The 20,777-nt window shown below is 38.7% G+C and overlaps 1 protein-coding gene across 1 annotated transcript in view; it reads right to left on the bottom strand.

Moving 5' to 3' along the window:
• Positions 1-20,777, bottom strand: part of PRELID2 (PRELI domain containing 2) — a 63,428-nt gene that overhangs the window by 23,505 nt on the left and 19,146 nt on the right. The window contains exon 5 of the mRNA XM_016126579.2: positions 7,942-8,047. Within this exon, the coding sequence (XP_015982065.2) occupies positions 7,942-8,047 (106 nt within the window). The remainder of the gene's footprint in view (positions 1-7,941; positions 8,048-20,777) is intronic.

Below are 20,777 nucleotides of genomic sequence, written 5' to 3'. Positions count from 1 at the left end.
TACGTCCATAAATGACAAAGTTGGGCTAAATGAACAGAATGATCCCAATTTAGTTTTACCAAAAAAAAAAAAAAATACATATACATACACAAATATACACAAACAGAAGGGTCCATACCAAAATGTTAAATATGGACATACTGTGTATTAAAATTATAAAATTAAAAAATTACTTTAACTTATGAAGTAATGCCCCTGCTAAGTCTAGTGCCCACCTGACACCATACATAGTTATTACCATATGATTGACTATATTCCCTATGCTGCGTTTTATATCCCTGTGACTATTTTGTAATAGCCAATTTAAAATTCTCAATCCCTTCACCTTTTTACCGAGCCCCTCAACACCCCTCCACCCTGGCAACCATCAGTGTGAGAGAACTTCTCTTAACACTAATAATTACTAAAGTTTTTCTATGTGCGAGACATGTTTCATATACATGCCCTCACTTAATCCTTAAAATAACCCTGTGAAGTAGGACTACCATCACTCCATTTTAAAAATGAGAAAATTGAGAGTCCAAGATGCAAAGTGTGACACTTGAGACATGGGAAAACCAGATCACGGACTAAGGAACACGTCTGTACTCATTCCCTACATTAAACACAGTTAAAACCTTGTGTTCCATTAAATAATCTTTCTGAAAGAAGAACATACTAGGCTCTTAGTTCAGGAGTTGATATTTGGTATATGATTATTAGGATGGCTATAATTTGCTTCGAAACATTTCAGCACACGAAGTATAATATTAAAGTGCGTGTACTAGTTCAAGTTCTACACCAGATACGGTCAGTTGGCATAACGCAGGATTCACACTTCAGGAGTTGGCTCTGAGCATTCTAATCAGCAACCTCACTCTGCAGAAGCTTCAGTTACTTTTATCCATGACAACTGACCTGAGGCTCTGATAATTAGCATAAGAAATGTTAAAACTGTCAATTTTCACTGGTGAAATTTAGTGGCTTGCTAACTAGCATAATGGATGCTAGAAAAGAACTATCAATAATTTAATCAGTAGGACTTAAGCTCAAAATTCCAGAGATATACCCATCATTGCACAATCAAGGTGTAAGACTATCTAGCAAGCCCTTCACCCACCAGTTTAGGGATGGTGCCCATAGTGTATGTCTAAAGGATCCTGTGGCCAGCCACTGGATCAGAAGATTCCGGCTGCCTGATGCTATCTATAAAATAGCTCAATCTTGCCTTTGGAATACTGTCAGCTGTGCCTTCAGTGAACAAACAGTTCATGCAATTCATGGTCAGAGTATCCAAAAGGATAGAGGCTTACTCAAACTTACAGAACTATTTTGTGTCTACTTGTAAACAAGTGATTAATAAAATGTTTGCATTTGTTGCAGATCTTTTTTAAGATAAGCTGCTAGTGAGTTTGTGAGGGTGCAACTGACCCTCGTCAACTGTGAATGTCATCAGTTCTCAGTATGAACCCAAAAGAACTTAACAATTGTGCATCAACTTAGCACACCGATTGGCTTAAACAGGCAGTTCTGACAAGCCTTCTGCTATTTATGCCCTTATGTGAACACACACACACACACACACACACACACACACACGCACACAGTATCTTCTGTCCTAGGATATTATCTTCCACTATTAAAATGGATTTTTGTAAGGCTCAGATCAGCACACTCCCTAAGGAAGCGGCACGCTCAGATTGTGTTAGCTGTAGCATGTCCAGGCCAGATCTTCCACAAGGTGATGTTCAAATTGTTTGATCTGCCCAGAGTTTCAGTGACAACTATTTCCCGTGCTGCTGCACTGAATCCTTCTCTGCTCAGCCTCCTGATCACAACAATAATAATAATAAAAGTAATAATGGAGTCTTGCCAGGAGGGGGGCTGAAATGACAAATAATTTTATCACCCATTGAAAACGTATTTCAAACTTAAAAAAAACCTTCCATGTGAGTGCACTTGCTCAGTACTCACAGTCGCCCCTAAGTCCTCAGACAACAGAGCTAAGACACAAACCTTGCGTGACAAGTTAGCACCATGCTATCCTTTGAGCCTCGCCCATGAGAGTAAAGCGCGGGATTTGCAAGAATCACATAGGAGTTCACCAGAAAAGTCCTTTTGATTCTGGTTTGGAATTTTTACTTTCTTTACTTTTCTTCATTGGGGGGGGGAAGGGGGTGCGCGGGAAGGGGAAGGGGATGTTTCGTTTTGATTTAGAGAGAGGCCAAAACTCCAAAAGATAGTTATACTCAACTTGGTGTAGAGCACGCTTTCTCAATAGGGACAATGTCAAAACAAGGTGACAATTTGTTCTCAGTAGTGAAAAATATCTTTCTGTATAAGGCAAAGACATAACGCAGTACACAAAGAGATAATCTGTATATTTGTGGTATTAAAATTTTATGGGCAGCGGGTAGCAATTGGGGGAAGAAAATATCTAAAAAGACTCCTTGTGGAGGGGGAAAGGGTGCCAATGGGAAAAAGGCTGAACAATGCCGGCCTGAGAAATGCCTTCCCCAACCTGGGGGCACTTGCATAGTCACCCCGGCCCGGGCGAATATCTTCATCTCTGTTTCCTTCTCTGAGGATCCCTGAGGTTGGAGGTGACTCTGGCCTAGGTTCCTCCCAGCCGTTTCATAGTTGTCGGCCATTCCCCTGAGCTGCAGAAATGTGTATGAAGCCTTTCATCTGTTCCGGACTGTCACTGATCCCTATTTTCCTTCAGATCTCTCTCTGTTTCTTTGATCTGGTGTGTGAAATGTGCTTGCTTACCTCAAGGCACGTTAAAGTACATATTTGGCATCATGCTACTTGTCAGTGGTGGCACTTTTTCAACACTTCCAACCCATCTTCCCTTCGCTGTCTTAGGTCAAAACTGTCCAGCAGAGCATGATATCGGGATAAAGGGACAGAGATTATGGCAGAGTCCAAAGCCCGGTGCGTGACTCTCAGACTAAAGATAGCACTGTATGCTGTGCTCAGTAGCGTCACTGGCCAAGAATGCAGCATGTACAGCACTTACTCTTCTGTACGGACTTGAGAAAAATACACAGTAATGGTACACGCCATTACTGTCATGAATGAAGATAGTTAGCTACCTCGAAAAAAACAAACTTTTAGGAAGTTCCTCAAAAATTAAACATAGAATTACTGCATAATCCAGCAAAACAACTGAAAACAGAGATGCAAACAGATATCATACACCCATGTTCATGGCAGCATTGTTCAAAATCACCAAAAGGTAGAAGAAACGCAAGTGTCCATGGCTGAATTAATGGATAAACAAAATGTGGTCTATATACATACAATACAATATTATTGAGACTTAAAAGTAAAGAAAATTGTGACATAGGCTACAACATGGATGAACCTTGGACGCATGATGCTAAGTGAAATAAGCCAGTCGCAGAAGCACAAATATTGTTTGATGCTTCTCATATGAAGTACCTGGAATAGTCAAACTCATAGAGACAAAGAACAGAATGGTGGGTGCCAGCATCCTGGAGGAGAAAGAAGTAGGGACTTGTTATTTAATGGCTTTGGAGTGTCTATTCAGGAAGATGAAGACGTCGTGAAGGCAGATGGTGGTGGTGGCTGCGCCACACTGAATGTGCTTAACAGCACTGAACTGCACGCTCGGAAATGGTTAAAACGGTAAAGCTCACGTAATGCATATTTTTCCACAATAAAAAATTTTAATATGCTCTTTAATATCTTTAATAGATATTGTCAAAATAAATAACAAAACAACAAATCCGTAGTCCATGGGAAAGCAGAAAGGATATGTCATTATAGTAAAAATGGCAGGAACGCCAGCTGGCCACTGGATAAGAACAGAGGCTGGGACTGTGAACCAGTGACAGGACACGCTGCAAACCACTCAAAGATCCTTTCCAGCAACACCAGCACGGCGGCTCATTCCTCTGGCCCATGCCAGGCTCTCCCGCATTCCCCCACCCTTACTGCCCGTACCACACCTCCTCGCTCTGGCTCTGCACACACCTCACCCCACACGAACAGTCTGAGCGTGGAACTCATGCAGGCAGCAGTGTGGTGCAGGCATCAAGAGCACACTCCAGGGTCAAGCAAGTCTGGGTTCCAATCCCAGGTCCATTACTCACTAATTCTGTGTCCTTGATGAAACCAGCTTTGCCACTAGGGACCTCAGTTTCCCTGGGCATAAAGTGCGCAAAACAGCTCCTGTCTTGCAGAGTTGTTTAGATAAGTAGATAAAGTAACAAAATGCATGCCGAGCACAGTGCTTGGCATCTAGGAAGCTCTTGTGAGCACGGGCTGGTTTTTAACATCCCTGTCAGCACTGACCACAGTGCTGAGCACTAACACCAGGTGGGGCTCAACAGATTTTCAGCGTCCATAGAAGTTTATTCATGGCCAGTCAGGCTTTCTACCCTGAGCTAGATGCCCGAGAGTTAAGCTGTGTAAGGTACGGTCTCTACTCCTGTGAATTCTGTCTTATTCCTATTGTGTCTCCAGCAGCCCACTCAATGCCTGGCTCATAGGTGACACCCAAAGTGTTAGAGGAACTAAACTTCTAAGGTTAAAATCTAGTGTGTGTTCGTTCCTATGAGTCTGAGGGCTTGAAAAAACAAACAAACATGTAACTATGAACACAAAGTATGAAAAATAAGCATGTGAGTAGGATTTTTTAAAATGCTTGAATACAAAGAGAACACTTTATATATATATTTGACCTGCATTCTTCAACACGGCTTTCACACCTAACTGTGGGAATGCGTTTTGTGGATGAATAAACTTAGGATCAGAGGGCTGGAGCAACTTGTGCTAGATCACAAAGATAATGGGCTTTAGTGGGCTGTAAGTTCACAAGTGCTTCTACTTCAAGGACCTATTTGTTGACTTGAGTACAAAGAGGAAACCCCCATTCTCCTGCCCACATATTTGCATTCCAAGATGAATGTGGGCTCCAAGTGACATATGAAAGTTAACGTTTGTGTCAGAAAGGCCCGCGAATTGCAAGTCACCTCTGAGTGGTGAAGGGAGAAGAAAAAGGCAATGAACAAGCCTCCAGAGGCACAGAAACACAAGTGACTTGGGGCTCCATATCTAGAACCAGCTTTTAATTTACAAACACAGAGATATAAACTTTATAAGAACCTAGTTTTGCTGTTTATGGAGAAAAAAATAGATATCGTATCCTACCTTTACCACCACTAAACGGCTTCAAGGATAAAGTGAAAGTAAAGTCATCTAAAACACTCTCATTGTGACTTCCACAGAAGCCATTTATGCAGGCTTCGCTGTGAAGGTTTTATCAGGAAATCAGACTGATATTGGAAAACATCACCATTTGGATAAAAAGTAAAAGACACAAGCATGACTGGCTCCTAAAATTGAAAAGCTAACTAATTAAACTAAGCCTCTTTAAAAATATATTGGAAAAGGCAAAAGCTAACAGAAAAAATACATTCTTACTTATGAGCACAATAAATGAGAATAAAGAGGAATCACTTGGGTTCCGTACTTCAAAATTTTTAAGTCACTTGATGATTTCCAGGTAGTATTCACCAGAAACCAACTGTGGACCTCCCTGAGCATTCTAAATCCTTTCTATTCACCTCTACATAAATGTGCAGGGCACTGTCCAAGGTACTAACAGATGGAGGGAATTGGGATTAAGATTAATAAAACCCCTTCTTTTCTCTCAAGAACACAGAATCTGGCCATGCCAAAAACCTCTGGAACTACAGGTATTCCCTACTCTTCAAAAGTTCACATTATGCCCTTCCCAGTAAGGTGGCACAGGGTAAGATTTATTAATAAAAGATAGGATTTAAGTCTAGACTGCACCCTTTGCTAGACCTGTGATCTTGAGTAGATCCATTTAGCCCACACTTAACACAGTGCCTAACACAAAGCAGGCACTGAAAGGAAGAAAAGTGTGCAAGCATCTACCCACGAATTGGCTGTACTTATCTGCAAGATAGTTCTCATCAATGAAATGAGAATAATAATGTCTACTTTACACATCTCACAGGTTCAGAATGTACACAACCACTGTATGGTTAAAACTCATTAATAGGTTCAGATTGATGGACAGGTCAAATACGGACACACTTGGACTAATCAAACAATATTTATTTATCTAAAGCAAGAGTTGGCAAACTATAGCCCACAGGCAATCGAGATCATCATCTAAGTTTGTATGGGCCATGAGATAAGAATGCTTTTTACAAATAAACATTTATAACCAATTTGACAGGAAAACTTTTTATGCCAATTCAGCTAAATGTTATCTCACCCTACCAAAAAATGAATTCCATTCTTCTAAGTATTAGATTCTTAGTAGACTCGAGTTACAAAAAATTTATACCCAATTACTATTACTATATTTTTAATTTTGTCAATTAAAAAACTGCAAATTTCCCTCTTGTTATTAAGTAGCTACATAATATCTCAATTTTGCTTCTTGGCCCACAAATTCTAACATATTAACTATCTGGCTCTTTACAGGAAAAGTCTGCCCCTCCTGATCTAAATAATGTACAAGAAGTCAAGGATAACAACAAAAATATTTTCCTCATCAACCCTATCAATTCTGAAGAACATGAAAGGTTTTTGTTTTTGTTTTTTAATGAATGTATATTTTGCAATATGGCAGAAAAACCCACAATAGTGTGTGAGTGAGTGAAGGTCAGACCTTCCGGAAGCTCAACAGCCTGCTTCTAGCCCAGGTTTAAACAGGCTGGGCCAGTCTGGATATGAGCTCACTTGGGCCAGGAACACATCATTCATCCTGACAGTATTATCTGTGGAGTTTGGTACAGCAACAAATACTCATTCATCACCCTCAGCCTTCCAACTAGGGCATCATGGTCCAGGTTCAATCTTTTTATTTTTAATATATATTTTTTTATTTTTCCAACACTGTATCAGTTTCAGGTGTACAACATAGTGATTAGACACTTTAATAACTTATAAAGTGATCACCCCAATAAATCTAGTATTCATCTGACACCATACATAGTTATGTCATTCTTGAACCTAAATCTGCAAAATGAACACAAAGGTCCAGAAAAAATCTGGGGTCATAACAGTAGTTCCTTAGACCAGCCATCAAGCCTATCCCACAAAACGAAACTAGGTAACATAGACTAAGTCCTGAGTAAATACTGGGAATAAGTGATTATACTCATAATCACAATTAACAACAGCAATAATAATGATAAAATAAAATATTACAAATAAAATAAATAATTAAATAATTGAAAGCTATTCAGAACACTTGTAATAGGTATATAAAGATGCATAAGGAATGGACTTTGCCCTATACAAGAAATTAGGACATATCAATCTCATTTGTATATCATAGTAAACAAACTAAACGCAGAAAAGCTCTACTTAAAACAAGGTACACAGGATCTTAGAATTCCAGGGTGGCCTCTGAATTACCTTTATGGAAGCCTAAGCTCCCATAAATACAGAGTTTGAAAACCACAATAATGGACAACCAGGAGTTCCAGATTGCTCTGTCTTCCTCATCCATAATATCAGGACAACCATAACAGATATCTCAAAGGTTTCTGAGCATTAAAAGAGATAATAGGTAAAAATTCTTTTTACAGTGAGTAGCACTTAGTAAGCACTCAATAAATATTAGCTATTATTATCTTTTTTGTTAAACAGTTGTCATATTGTATATATTATAAATATAATTATTCATTTGTATTACTTCTCTTAATTAGACTACCAGTGTTCTCCATATTATCATATACTCTTTACTAGTATACTTTAATTTAATGGACCACAAAAGACACTTTAGTTTTAGATTTTTGTAATAATTAATAAAGGTAATTATTTCTGCATATATAAATTTAGTAACCATTTTTTCTTATATCTGTTCATGAGTCTTATTCGAGAACCCAATGGGACTAACCATAGTTCCTTAAAATTAATGTTGGTTCCAATTGGAAACGAGCTTACCTTCTGGGCTCCCTGTCTTAAGAATGTGCTGGCAAAAGTTTCCAAAATACAGTTGAGAAAGCCAGCCCCTGTGATTGAAATCCTGCCTCTTTGAATGAACTCTGTCCTGCAAAAAAAAAAAAAAAAAATCTTTGATATTATTCCATATTTGGATATTAAAGCTACAGGGCTTCCCAACAGGATAATTACCACTTATAATTAACACAAAATAATATCCATAGTAATTCAATAATTGCCTGTCACAACAAAAGGCTTTGCTGAAAAGACACAGTTTATATAAGAATGGTCTTATTCAAACTAAAGAATATTTGTTTCCAGTTTCTAAGAGAGTAATTTTTAAAAGCTCTCATCACTAAAAAATTGAACTATGCTAGGTGATGGATATGTTAGGTTGTTGTAATCATTTTGCAACATACATATATATCAAATCACTATGTTCTACAACTTTAACTTACACAATATTACACGTCAATTATATCTCAAAAAAACTAGGAAGAAGAGAAAACACATGGGTACATTATTCTAATAACTGTAAAACATAGGATTTCTAGTCATACCTAATAAATAATTCTGTGATAGGAAAGTAAATGATCTTTAAAAATTGCTCTATTTGACCCACAATAAACAACTTTAACTAATTCTATCATGCTGCAAAATGGCTTTTTAAAACTGAGTCTGAGATAATTACCAGTTGTATACCCTTGAGTAAATTACTAAGATTCTCTTAACTGATTTTCCTGACAAGTAAATTGGGAATAGTCACATTATCTTCCTTGCACAACTATTGAGAATGAGTTAATACATTTAACATTAACATGAACAGTTCCTGACATAGAATGATCATTCATTAAATGTCAGCTCATTACTAAAGAGAGACAAACAGAGACAGGAAAGCCAGAAGCCTGACATGACTTCTTTCACCCTTGATTGGAAATGGAAGTGAGATATTCGATAAGTCACTACCATAGTTAAAGTTCTACCAATATTAATTTTCTCCAATTTACAAAACAGAGATTTGGATAACACTTGAGAGCGACTTAACAACAAGATATGGACCAATCTGCCTATATGACAATTCCATAAATCAGTTAATAGGTTGCAGAACCCCAGGTGAGTGTAAAGCCAAGCAGAGCTACATCGAAGTGAATAAAAAACGTGGTTATATTTACCTGCCATAGCCCCCATCCACCCAGCACAGCAAAGCACAGTCAAGAGAAAACTCCCAACCCCTAGCTTCACCATTGAGAGGAAAAAAGAATAGTGGAATGTATGTCCAACATTCTCGCTTTACGGAGGTGCTGCCCAAGGAACTGGTTTCTATCTCACCTGACTCAGAATATTGAAGAGGATGGCAGTATGCTTCGAATGCCTGGGGCTGCTGAGAACAGAAGCAAGCACAATGGCTGATTAAAGCACCAGAGTTTGTAGTAATGTAGACAGACATCAGGGAGAGCAAAAGATTATGATTCTTGAGAATATGGGTAGATATCCTTAACTGGAAAATTACACACATATGCCCAAAGAATACTACTCAGAAAAGGTTTTGGAGGCCCCTCCAAAAAACTCTACACAGACTAATTAGTGAAGGTCATCCCCTGCAAAAAGCAAGTCCACAAAGGCTGGAAAAGGTGGCTCTCTTTTCAAATGTCCAAGTCTCTCAAAAATAAAAAAGAAAGAAAAAGAAAAAAAATTCAAAATATACAAGAAACAAGGAAACATGGCCCAATCAAAATGACAAAATAAATCTATAGAAAACAACCGTGAAGAAATGGAGATCTATGAATTACCTGACAGAGAATTGAAAATAACCATCTTAAGGCTCAGTAAGGTAAAAGAGAACAGAAACAAAATTTTTTTTGAATGATATATGAACAAAATGAGGATACCAACAAAGAAAAAGAAAGTAGTAAAAATAATTTTCAGGAGCTGACGAATATAATTGAATAGAGAAATTCACTAGAAGAGTTTAACAGCAGACTTGATCAAGTAAAAAAAAAAAATCAGCAAACTTGAAGACAAGTCAGTTGAAATTATTGAGTCAGAGGAGCAAAAAGGAAAAAATTAAGAAAAGCAAAGAAAGAGTAAGGGGCTTATGGGGCGTCACCAAAGAGAGCAATGTACACATGATGGAGTCCCAAAAGGAGAAAAGAGAGAACAAAGGGCAGAGAGCCGACCTGAAGAAAGAACAGATGAAAACTTCATAAATTTGAGGAAGGAAATGGATGTCTATATCAAGAAGCTCACTGAACTTGATAAAAAAAAAAAGTCAACATCAAGAGAGCATCCATAAGATTTTCAGTGTATTTCTCAGAAAAAAATAAATAAGAAAACAAACAAACAAACTGGTAGGGCCAGAATGGATTGGGATGATATATTCAAAGAGCTGGGAAAAAAAACTGCAAACCAAGAACACTATATCCAGAAAAGCTATCCCTCAAAAATGAAGAAACTAAGGCTTTCCAAAATAAACAAAAGCTGAGAGAGTTTACCACTAGGTATGTGGATTATACTTAACTCTGCCTCGTTCACTTATTTGTTCAACGCACATTGACTGGGAGGTTACTATATGCTAAACATCATAATAGGTGTTTGAAGCCCACAGTGAAGGAGACCATCTCTGTCCTCTAGTGAGAAAGACAAATAGACAAGTAGGTGAGTGTCACATCAGCAAATGGAGGCAAAGCATTCCATCACAGGAAAACCACAAGGACTCAGGCAAGAAGGTATGAAGGAACAGGCCTGAGGAGTCGCAAGTTTTCTGAAATGCTCAATACTTAACATGGGGCTTGATAAATTCTTATCACAGGAATGACCAGAGCATAAGGTGGACAGAGGAGATGACAGGAGAGGAGGATAGAAGAACAAATGGAGACCAGATTGCAAATGGCCTTCTCAGGATGAGGAATTTAGACTTTATCCTGGAGGGAACAAGGATATCTTGGATATCTTCTGAGGGGCAGGTACAGATTAACAATGACAGGCACCACTCACTGCTTCAGACAGTTTCCTGTCCCCCATTTTCAGCAAAGTGTCTACACTCAATGAGTTCAATGAACATGTTAAATGAACTAATGAATTTAAAACAATCAAAGATATTACAAAGACAATATTTCCTCTATCTTCTTAGATCTCTTGAGATGAGACCCAAGCTTCCTCTATGTGTATTAGGGTGTGTGTATGTATGAGCATGACACTAACACTAAGAAAAATATTCTGAGACAATTGTGGACCCAAAAAGCTGTGATTTGCTAAAAACAAAGATCATAACCTGTTAATTAGACTTTCTTTCTAATCCTCTATCAGGATTCTTTACATTTATATCATACGCACAGAAAAACGAAGCCTTCAAAACACTTCTCTCTGCCCCCCACTACACACAGAGTTATCCGAGCCAATCTGACCTAAAGAGCCTAGGCAAATAGTCTAGGCAAAGCAGCTTCCACCTCTTAGATTTAAGCCTATTTAAAATGATTTGCTTATGTAAAACTATATCCTAGTGACACTAATCTTTCCTGTCTTTGTTCCAGATTAGTCAGAGTAGAATTTAACAGTGATTTTAATATTTAAAAATGAACAGTTGAGCAGTCTCTCACTCTTGGGAGAGATGCACTCTTCAGTCCTCAAGGCAAGTGTAGGTGAGGGAATAATAAGTCCTTCTTACATCATATTCTAACCAATATTTCTTTGTACAGCCTTTGGGAGAAATAAGTAACTCAGAAAAGCACTCTCAGGGTTTGTCCACTTATTGGAGAATAACAGGACAGTAAAGCAGGGTCGTTCCCTTGTTATCAACGAGATGAGAGTTTATCCTATTATATTTTAAGACTGTCAGAAGAAAATGTTGCACTTTCCCTAAATAAATCATTGACAAAGCACATCATATATATTTCTGCTTACCACACATAGCTAACCCAAATTCCTCATGCTAGATAAGCTTCCTTGTAAGTTCCTGTGTAAAATGCAGCAGGTTACACAGCAACATGCAGTTTAATTTCACTCTTTAAAAAAGAAAGGAAGGAAGGAAGGAAGGAAGGAAGGAAGGAAGGAAGGAAAGAAGGAAGAAGATGATGAAAGAAAGACAAGATGAATAGATGGGTGGGTATGTGGATGGATAAACAAATGCACAGAGCTGAAAATATTAACAGCAGCATCTCTGGGCATTAGAATTATAGGTGTTATTTATTTAATTTGTTTTTTTACAAATTTTCTACAATAAATATGTATTACTTGGCAATCACCAAAAAAATATATTAATAATGCCCTGAGGATAATTTTTATATAAATAAGTTATTCCTTAAAAGGTTCTGTGCTACCAAGAACCACTTTCAGCAAAGGTACATGCTAACCTCTGACTTACCCTTCACCTAGTCTCATTAAATCACCTCTTAGCCCTCCTTTTCCCACACTGAGTAACCTCAGTTCTTTGTGCTTTTTGTCCTAAGACTTCCTCCCACGCCCGAGCTTGAAATGTTCCATGTTTCACTCAAGAGATGTAAAGATGATTCGAGTTTTCCCACACCCGTCTTTCAGCTCTGTTACGCCTAAAGGAAAGACTGCATCACATTTATGATGTTATATCCTCTGGGTCACACCTACTCTTCAAAAAACTGTACAGTAACAGTGTGTGTTATATGTCAGACAGTGTATTATCTTCTAAGGTTGTTATTCTTCATTTTTTTACTGAGAAAACTATGGTAAAGAGACATTAAATCACTTGCCCAAGGTCGTAGAACCTTAACGTCATGCAGATTCATTATCTACCACCTCAAAACTCTAGTCCTGCTCCTACTTCCGTTAATGACACAACTATCTTCCTAGTCTATGAGATGAGGAATCTCAGCAACATATTATGTGGTTCCCTTTCCAATCTATCCAAACACTAACTCAGTCACCAGATTGTATTTATTTTATTTCTAACATCTGTCAGCAGTCAATGTCATTCTCTGCTTGCTACTGCTACTACCTAGGTTTAGCACAGCATTTTCTCTCTCCAGGACCACTGCAGATGCCTCCCAAAAGGGTCCTTGTCCCCAGCGTTGATGACCTATAATCCACACTGCCCCATCTTCCTAAGTAGACATTGATTTCATCACTGGCTGTTTACTTAGGCACAGAAAATAAACCCCACATGCTCGGTTAAGACGCACTGAAATTGTTGCATGTAGCTATTGTTTGTTCATTTTCATTGCTGCATAGTGTTCTACTGTGTGAAAACACTCCAAATTACTTATCCACTCACCTGAAGACAGACATTTGGAACAGACCCAGTTTAGGGCTATTATCAACAGTGCTATAATGAAAGTATTTATAATACACCCAGGTACATATGTGCACGAATATCTCTAGAATATCTAGCAATCAAATATCTGGGCCATAGGACTGGCACAATTTCAACTTCAACAGATAATGTCAAATGATTTTCTGAATGGTTATAGCTGCATTTTTTTCTTCATCGCATCAATTCCAATGGCAATGACTAGCACATGGTAGGAAATCAATAATGCATCAGGAATGAGGAGAGAGGGTAGTGAAGAGGAAGGGAAAAAGCAAAAGAAGGGAAGAAAATTATAGTACATCTCAATATTTTTGTCAGGGAACCATCCATAAGTCTAGAGAGTTCCACAGCTCAAGCCAGTAGGGGGCAGCCTTTACCTGGCTGACATATAAGCCACCACAGTATCTGGAAAATTACTCAAAAAGAGAAAGCTCATCCACACATGCATTTCCTGTATCTGAGTCACATCTATTGCTTTGTCTACAGGTGGACATAATTCAACATAAGACACGATGAAATCATGACAGAGAAGGCACAACTCAAATTTTAGAACCTTTGTGAAAGCGATGGCAGTTGATACCATCAATCCCCTACTTTTGGGCCATTTAAAATTTTGGTTCCTTCTGGGTTGGGGAAAATTTTTAAAGTTCAGAGAAAAATATGGATCAGGAATTAATCCCCAATGTATACAGCCACCAGCTCGGAATCCTCAAAACAGCAGTTTCTGGGAAAGCAAAAGCTCTTAACAAGATCCTGTCCTTGAATTATTGACTGGGTACGTATGGCAAATCTTGCCTGATGGTTTGCATGATGGGAATTTAATCAAAGTGCCTTTGAGGGGGGGAAAAAAGGTCTCACAGATACTCTCGTTGCGATGACATCTCAGTTATAATCACAATGTTTTCGACATTCTCCTGTAACCACACAGAGGAATGCCCCAAAGGAAAGGCAGGGTCTGCCGGTGAGGCTGCCTGCTTACTCCCTGCCCAGCACCCTGGGTCTGACCTGCTGTGGAGACTGCCAGGCTCAGAGGTATGCTCCACCAGCCAGAGCAGGGAGTCTCTCCCACCCTGTCCTACCGAAGCGATGTATATTATTGTGCTTCCTCAGAGAACCATTTCAATGTACAGAGTTTTCAATACAATAAGTGCTGTGCAGTTTTCAGCCTTCATGTGCACACGTGCACGCAAACACGCATACACATGACATGGACTAAAGGTGTGGTTCCTGGAGTCAGACTCCTTGGATCCCATCTCATTTCTAAAACAGAATGAAGATTTGTCCACGTGCCCGAGTTCATGAAGTTCTGTGAAGCAGTCTCCTCTGTAAAATGGGGTTAACACCTATTTCACAGGTTGCTTCAAGAGTGAATAACGTAAGATGTGTAAAGCACTCAAGGTATATGGGTAAGAACTCAATAAATGGTAGCTAATGAGATTAACACTAGTTAGAATGAATGGCAGAGGGAATAGAGAAGGCAGAGGGTCAAGTCTTAGTGAGTGAAGAAAGTGACAACATGATCTGTAAATGACAGCAATGAGGAGGAGGAGGTGGAAGAGCTTGATGTAGAGGGACACTGAAAGAACTTGGGAGTGGCCATAAGGAGCATCTCTTGAGAGGGTGATGTCTCAATTCACTCTGGAGAATGAGCCTTTTAAGAGCTGCTATTTGCGAGGCTTACATTAGATATAAGTGGAATCCGGAAATTCATTTTTTATTGTTAAGAGCAGTTTAATGTCTTTTGAGGTCCCTGTTCTTTCTGGATGTCACTAGATTAAATTTTACAACTTAATTTCGGGATTCTTGGAAGGGATTTTATGCCTTGTTTGCATTGCCTTATAATTCCATGAGTGCCCAAGGGTTGTATAGACGTATATATTATTCTTTGGGGAAATAATCTGTACCAAAGAGATTCAGAATTCTCTTTATCAAGGAATCTAAAGTCCAATGAAATAATAGCAGAAAATAGATCATTATGAGTATATGCACTTGCATTTTTTTGCTTATATTGATTATATATGTTGATCATAAATAAAATGTGCAAACATCCTGAAAAATATACTAACACCAGTAATAATAATGCTATCTCCTACCACCACCATTCTTTTTCATGTGTATAGAAAGAGAAGAACAATGTCTGAGACGTTAAATGCTCAAGGTACAAATCCAGCTCCAGTACTCAACTCTAAAACTTTTGTACCTCATTAACTTCTCAGTGGCACTCGATCACTATAAACCACTTATCAATGAGTCCGTCCCTCCCCACTCTGGCATTCAAAGCCCTTGGAGCTCCAGAAAGAACCCTCGCATCTCTCCAGCCTTCTCTCCCACCCTGCTACCACATCTCCCTCTGTATCTGTTTCTGTCTCTCTCTCCTTCACACACACACATATACACACTCACTCACTCACTCACTCTGCAGAGTCACCGTCTAAGACCAAGCACCCTGCCAGCCTCTCTAACCTCCACTACTAGGGCATTTTTAAAAATAACATAATAAATCATTTTTAAAAATAACATAATAAATAAGGAAAGACAGTCCAAAATGTAATGATAAATTAATGTAAAGATCAGAATATCACGTACTGTATGATTCCACATTTCTAAAAATGATTTTTCTACAGAATGAGTAAACAAACTCTCCCTAAGAGCTACTTTTAAGCCATCCTAGGTTGTTGACTAAATTATTAACAATGAACAACAGCAGGAAATGCCATAACACTAGGGAATAATCAAACGGTGGAATCTCAGGAGCCCATCGGCCTAATGGGGATATTCATCATAGGGCAGAATGGCTCAATCTCTTAAAACAATAGTCCCCAACCTTTGTGGCACCTGGGAGCAGTGCTCCCATGAGAATCTAATGCCTGATGATCTGAGGTGGAGCCGAGATGGTGACGCTAGTGCTGGGGAGCAGCTGCAAATAGACATGAAGCTTTACGAACTTGCTTGGCCATCACTCACTCACCTACTGCTGTGCAACCCGGTTCCTAACAGGCAGTGAACCAGTACTGGTCCACAGCCCAGGGGTTGGAGACCCCTCTCTTAAAACACAGCATTTAAGAATTGATAACCAATAACAACAGATAATACTTTTTAATAGCATAATACAATAGTAAAGCAATGTATTAAGTCCTTTATACATATGCATTAGTTAATTCTCACAATAATCTTATGAGGTTGGAAAAAAATCTTATAGATGAAAAAACAGGTTCAAAGAGACAAATTTGCTAAGATCACACAAAGTAAGTGGCAAGGCCACTATCTGAATCCACATAGTTAACCTCTGATCCCACATCCCTTGCACAGTCCTACCACCTAAAGAAGCGCCCATTCAATGCAAGTTTGCTGGCATGAGGCCTCGAAATACACAGCAGTTTGTGAACTGGTCCGATAGGAGGTTTGTCTTGGGACACTGGGCCCACCAGTGCATGCATGCTATTCAAGGCTGTCTTCAAGGATGTGTGGTTTATGTGGACACACAAGACTCGGATACCAGGAAGGCTACACATGTAGTTGAATGCTCTGCTGTCACTGTTTTGAAATTCTTAATTTTTGAACAAAAGAATCTGCATTTTCATTTTGCACTGGGCCCTGCAAATTATGTAGCTGTTCCTAATCCATGCACTACTACTACCAGCTGCCATGCCGTGGGGAGTTTTCTGAGATGCTTCAGAAGGCATGTTTCCACTTAGTAAGCTCTTAGACCTATAACATCTACCTCTAACAATGTGTCCTAAGCAAATAATATTAGATGAGGGCTTAGACAAGCCTATAAAGATATCCGTCATGTCACTACTTATAAGAGCAAATAATGGGAAATAATGCAAATGCCCCAAAATCAGGACATTAATAAAACTAGAATAATTTTATCCAGCAAATACATCAGATCAGCCATAAAAATCATTTCTAAAAATAACATAATAAATAAGGAAAGACAGTCCAAAATGTAATGATAAATTAATGTAAAGATCAGAATATCACGTACTGTATGATTCCACATTTCTAAAAATGATTTTTCTACAGAATGAGTAAACAAACTACAGCGACTGCAGTATGCTCCTGCAATACAATGCTACACAGCAACGGGAAAAGAACAAACTACTGATACACACACGATGATGCTCATAGACATGATGCTGAGCAGAAGAAAACTGCCAAGAACAGAGTGCATACTGTGTGATTCCATTCCGTGTGACGGTCCACCACAGGTGGAACTCATCTGCGAGGACGGAAGTCAGAATATTGGTTTCCGTTGGGGTCACTAACTAGAAAGAGCACGCATCTGATGCAGGGTATGAATATATTCTTTTTTTTCTTATATGTATCTGTGACTGTTCTACAATGAACATGGAATTCTTGTGAAAAAAAAAAAAGAAACATTATTTTTAAATATAATAAATATTTGGAGCAAGATTCATCCGAACTAAAAAAAAAAAAAAAAAAAAAAACCAACACAAAAACAAACAAATGAACAAAAGATTCGTCCAAACTAGACCTATGTGAGGGCCAGAAGGTTTTCCTATCTTTGGTCAAGAGGCTTTTGAGTCATCCCAGAGCAGAGGGGAGAATCAAACAGAACAAGATCGGAATTACCACCATAGTTCCTCTCAACACTACAACACTCTTAAGGTCAGATGCATATTAAATGGAGCAGCCTCCACCTCCAGCACAGAAAACATCTCAAAATGTAGCTGTGAATGCAAATCAGGAAACCAAACTCAGCTTGTCAATTTTATTTTCATCTCTTTGCTTAGCTACTAATACTAGTCTCTACTGGAAAGATGGCACTCGAGCTCCCAGATGTCAATTCTCCATCTGATGAAGAAGGAGGCAGATTCTTAGACTAGGTGTGCTGCCATCAGGTCCTGTCTATTGTCTCAAAACTTTGAGGTCATTCTGCAGGATATCCACGCCTGATTGATAAAATATTATAATGTTTAATACCCAAACTTTTTATTTCCTACAGATGTGAGAAGCTAAAAAAAGAAAAAAGAAAATTAAACCAGCATCTGCTTCATAAGAGCAGAGAATGCAACACAATTTTGACATTAATCTGACTTGCTTTCTTTCTTCATTCCTTACTTCCACTGATAATTCCTCTCTTGCATAAATTCAAGAGGGAATTCATCTGAATTTTCTTAAACTTCACAGCAGGGTGTTTCCTGCTGAAATGTGTTTATTGTTTGCTGGAGAGCTAGATTATAAATTGGTCACGCTTTATAAGAGTAATAGGAACTCTGCACAAAACAGAGTTTCAAAAAGGGTGCCAGCTATATGTTTGCTTACCACTGGAACCACAGGATACAGACTGGTTATCAGGGGTTTTCAACCCCAGCTGCTCAACAGATTTTAAAAACGTTGATTCCCAGGAGCCAGTCCAGGCCCATAAACTAGAATCACCACTATGAATGGACAGGCTTAACCTCCCCACAGAACCTTACACTAACACACAACTCAAAACCAAAGGGCAAGGGGGTGGCGGGGGGGGGGGGGGGGAGGCAGGAATCAATAAGCATTCACTAAAATATTTCAAAAGCTCTTACTTGTAAATGGCATAGAATGCTCCTGGCTAAACACCATTGTCTCCCAGTTCAATCAACACCTCTGTTTTCAAACAGCTTACTCCACTTTTCAAAGTCAGTACTTCAAGGAGCTACCCCACTTTGAAAAGAGCATTTATATTCAGCATCAGTTTCAACAACTTTCATTTATTTACCTAGTTGCCTTATACTCTCAAGTGTACAGCATCCCCATTTATCGCCTTATTAAATCTTCACATTACTCTGCAAGGAAGCTCGGGCCAGCTGTATCCCTGTTCCCAGAGTCAAACAGCAGGTAAGTGACCAAGCAGCAACAGAAGAGAGGTCTCCTTAATCCCCTTTCAAGATTCCTCTACATCGAATGTCCTATGAAATCCTACTGGACTTCCCCAAATTGCACTTGCCCTTCCTGCTGCTTCCATCCCTTTTCACGTCCCTCCCCTCAACCCCATTTCAGTCCATAAAGAGCAAAGAGCTGCAACCCCTTGAGCAGATATTCATGCATCATTCAACGAACGGCCACAAAGTGTCCTCTGCGAGCCAAGCACTATGCTAGACACTGAAGGTACAGCAGGATGGGGAAACAGATCTCTTATAGAAACACACACAGAAAAGGCAATGAGTACCTTCTGGAAAGCATTCTTATTGAGCCAAAAAGAAGGCTCCTACCCAGATGTCGTATTTACACAGAAAAGGCCTGCTGCTTGGTTTTCCATAATTGGCAGTGCGGTTCTGCTAATTGTTTGATCGCCCACTGGTGCACTGGAAATTAAGGTCAATATGAGCACAAGGAGTAATGTTTTGGGACAAATACAGTGGTATATATTCAGGCTATTAGATAGCTACACCCTCAAGTCCTTTATCACCATGAGTGGGGCTTAGAAATCTAGAAAGAATTCCTAGATTAACAGAGCTAGAATGTTTTAATATTTTATTGAAAGCAAATTTGAGGGTCAACCAAAAAGGATACTGCTAAACACATGGATGTAAACAAAATATCAAATCTACTCCTAAAAGGAAAAATAATAAAGATCTCAGAGTGAGGAAAAAATGGATACAAGAAGAAAAAATGCCCAACATGCAAACTATACTATTTGTAACTCACCAGATGAATACTTCAGACTTGGGATGTTTTAATCCAGGAATTGAAAAATAAAGAATTCAAAATGTTATATATCTTATTAATAGCTGCTCATCCCATTATTTTAATCTATGTTTAAAGTTTGACTTTGGCTTGTTTCTTTTACTATATTCCCAGGAGGTATTTGATATTTTGTAAATGTTGAATCAACATATCCAATGTTATTAACACACACTTCACTAAGCAGAGCATTTTTTTAATCTCTGAAATCAGGTTTGTAAGCATCAATGCATAAGCAGAAAGTCTTAGACATGGGAAGGTGAAGACATGGGCCATTAGGATGCTCGATGCTGAGTATGGGAGAATGATCTTGTTATTCAAAAGCAAAAAACCCAGCTTGGAAACATCATGAACAGAGTGAGTCTCCACTGATGCTGATAACTTAAACCTTGCTTCAAGATAACAAATGCTATTACTTATCACAAAAACACATACAGCTATGGTGAAAGGGCAAAGCCCAAGAAAATGCTCTTACAAGATGATTATCTTTTAGAATTACATTACTTTGATAAGGTAAGTGTCCATTACTAAGGACAAATCAAATGCATATCAATTATATTCCCACAAAGTACAATAATAATAAGAAAAAGAATCCAAAACTAATAAATAAATACATTGGAAAGGCTAGAAGCAAACACAAGACAGTAGCGCAAAAACCACGACTCTTCACTTCCTTCTGAGAAATCTAAAACAATATATTCCATCCTCTACTTCCAAATAAATGCCTGTGCCCTACTCTACATAATAAAGCACATTCCCACAAGTTGACTTTTTTTTTTAGGGTTAAGGTTCACTTTTCTGTTTCCTGATTTAGTCCAAGTGTCTAAGGCGGGGCTGTGCACCAGGCCAGCGTCTCTGACTGGACACTTAGGCAGTT

Source organism: Rousettus aegyptiacus, unplaced genomic scaffold, assembly GCF_014176215.1.
Source record: "Rousettus aegyptiacus isolate mRouAeg1 unplaced genomic scaffold, mRouAeg1.p scaffold_m13_p_7, whole genome shotgun sequence".
Taxonomy (NCBI): Eukaryota; Metazoa; Chordata; class Mammalia; order Chiroptera; family Pteropodidae; genus Rousettus; species Rousettus aegyptiacus.
This window is presented reverse-complemented; position numbering and strand designations above follow the sequence as displayed.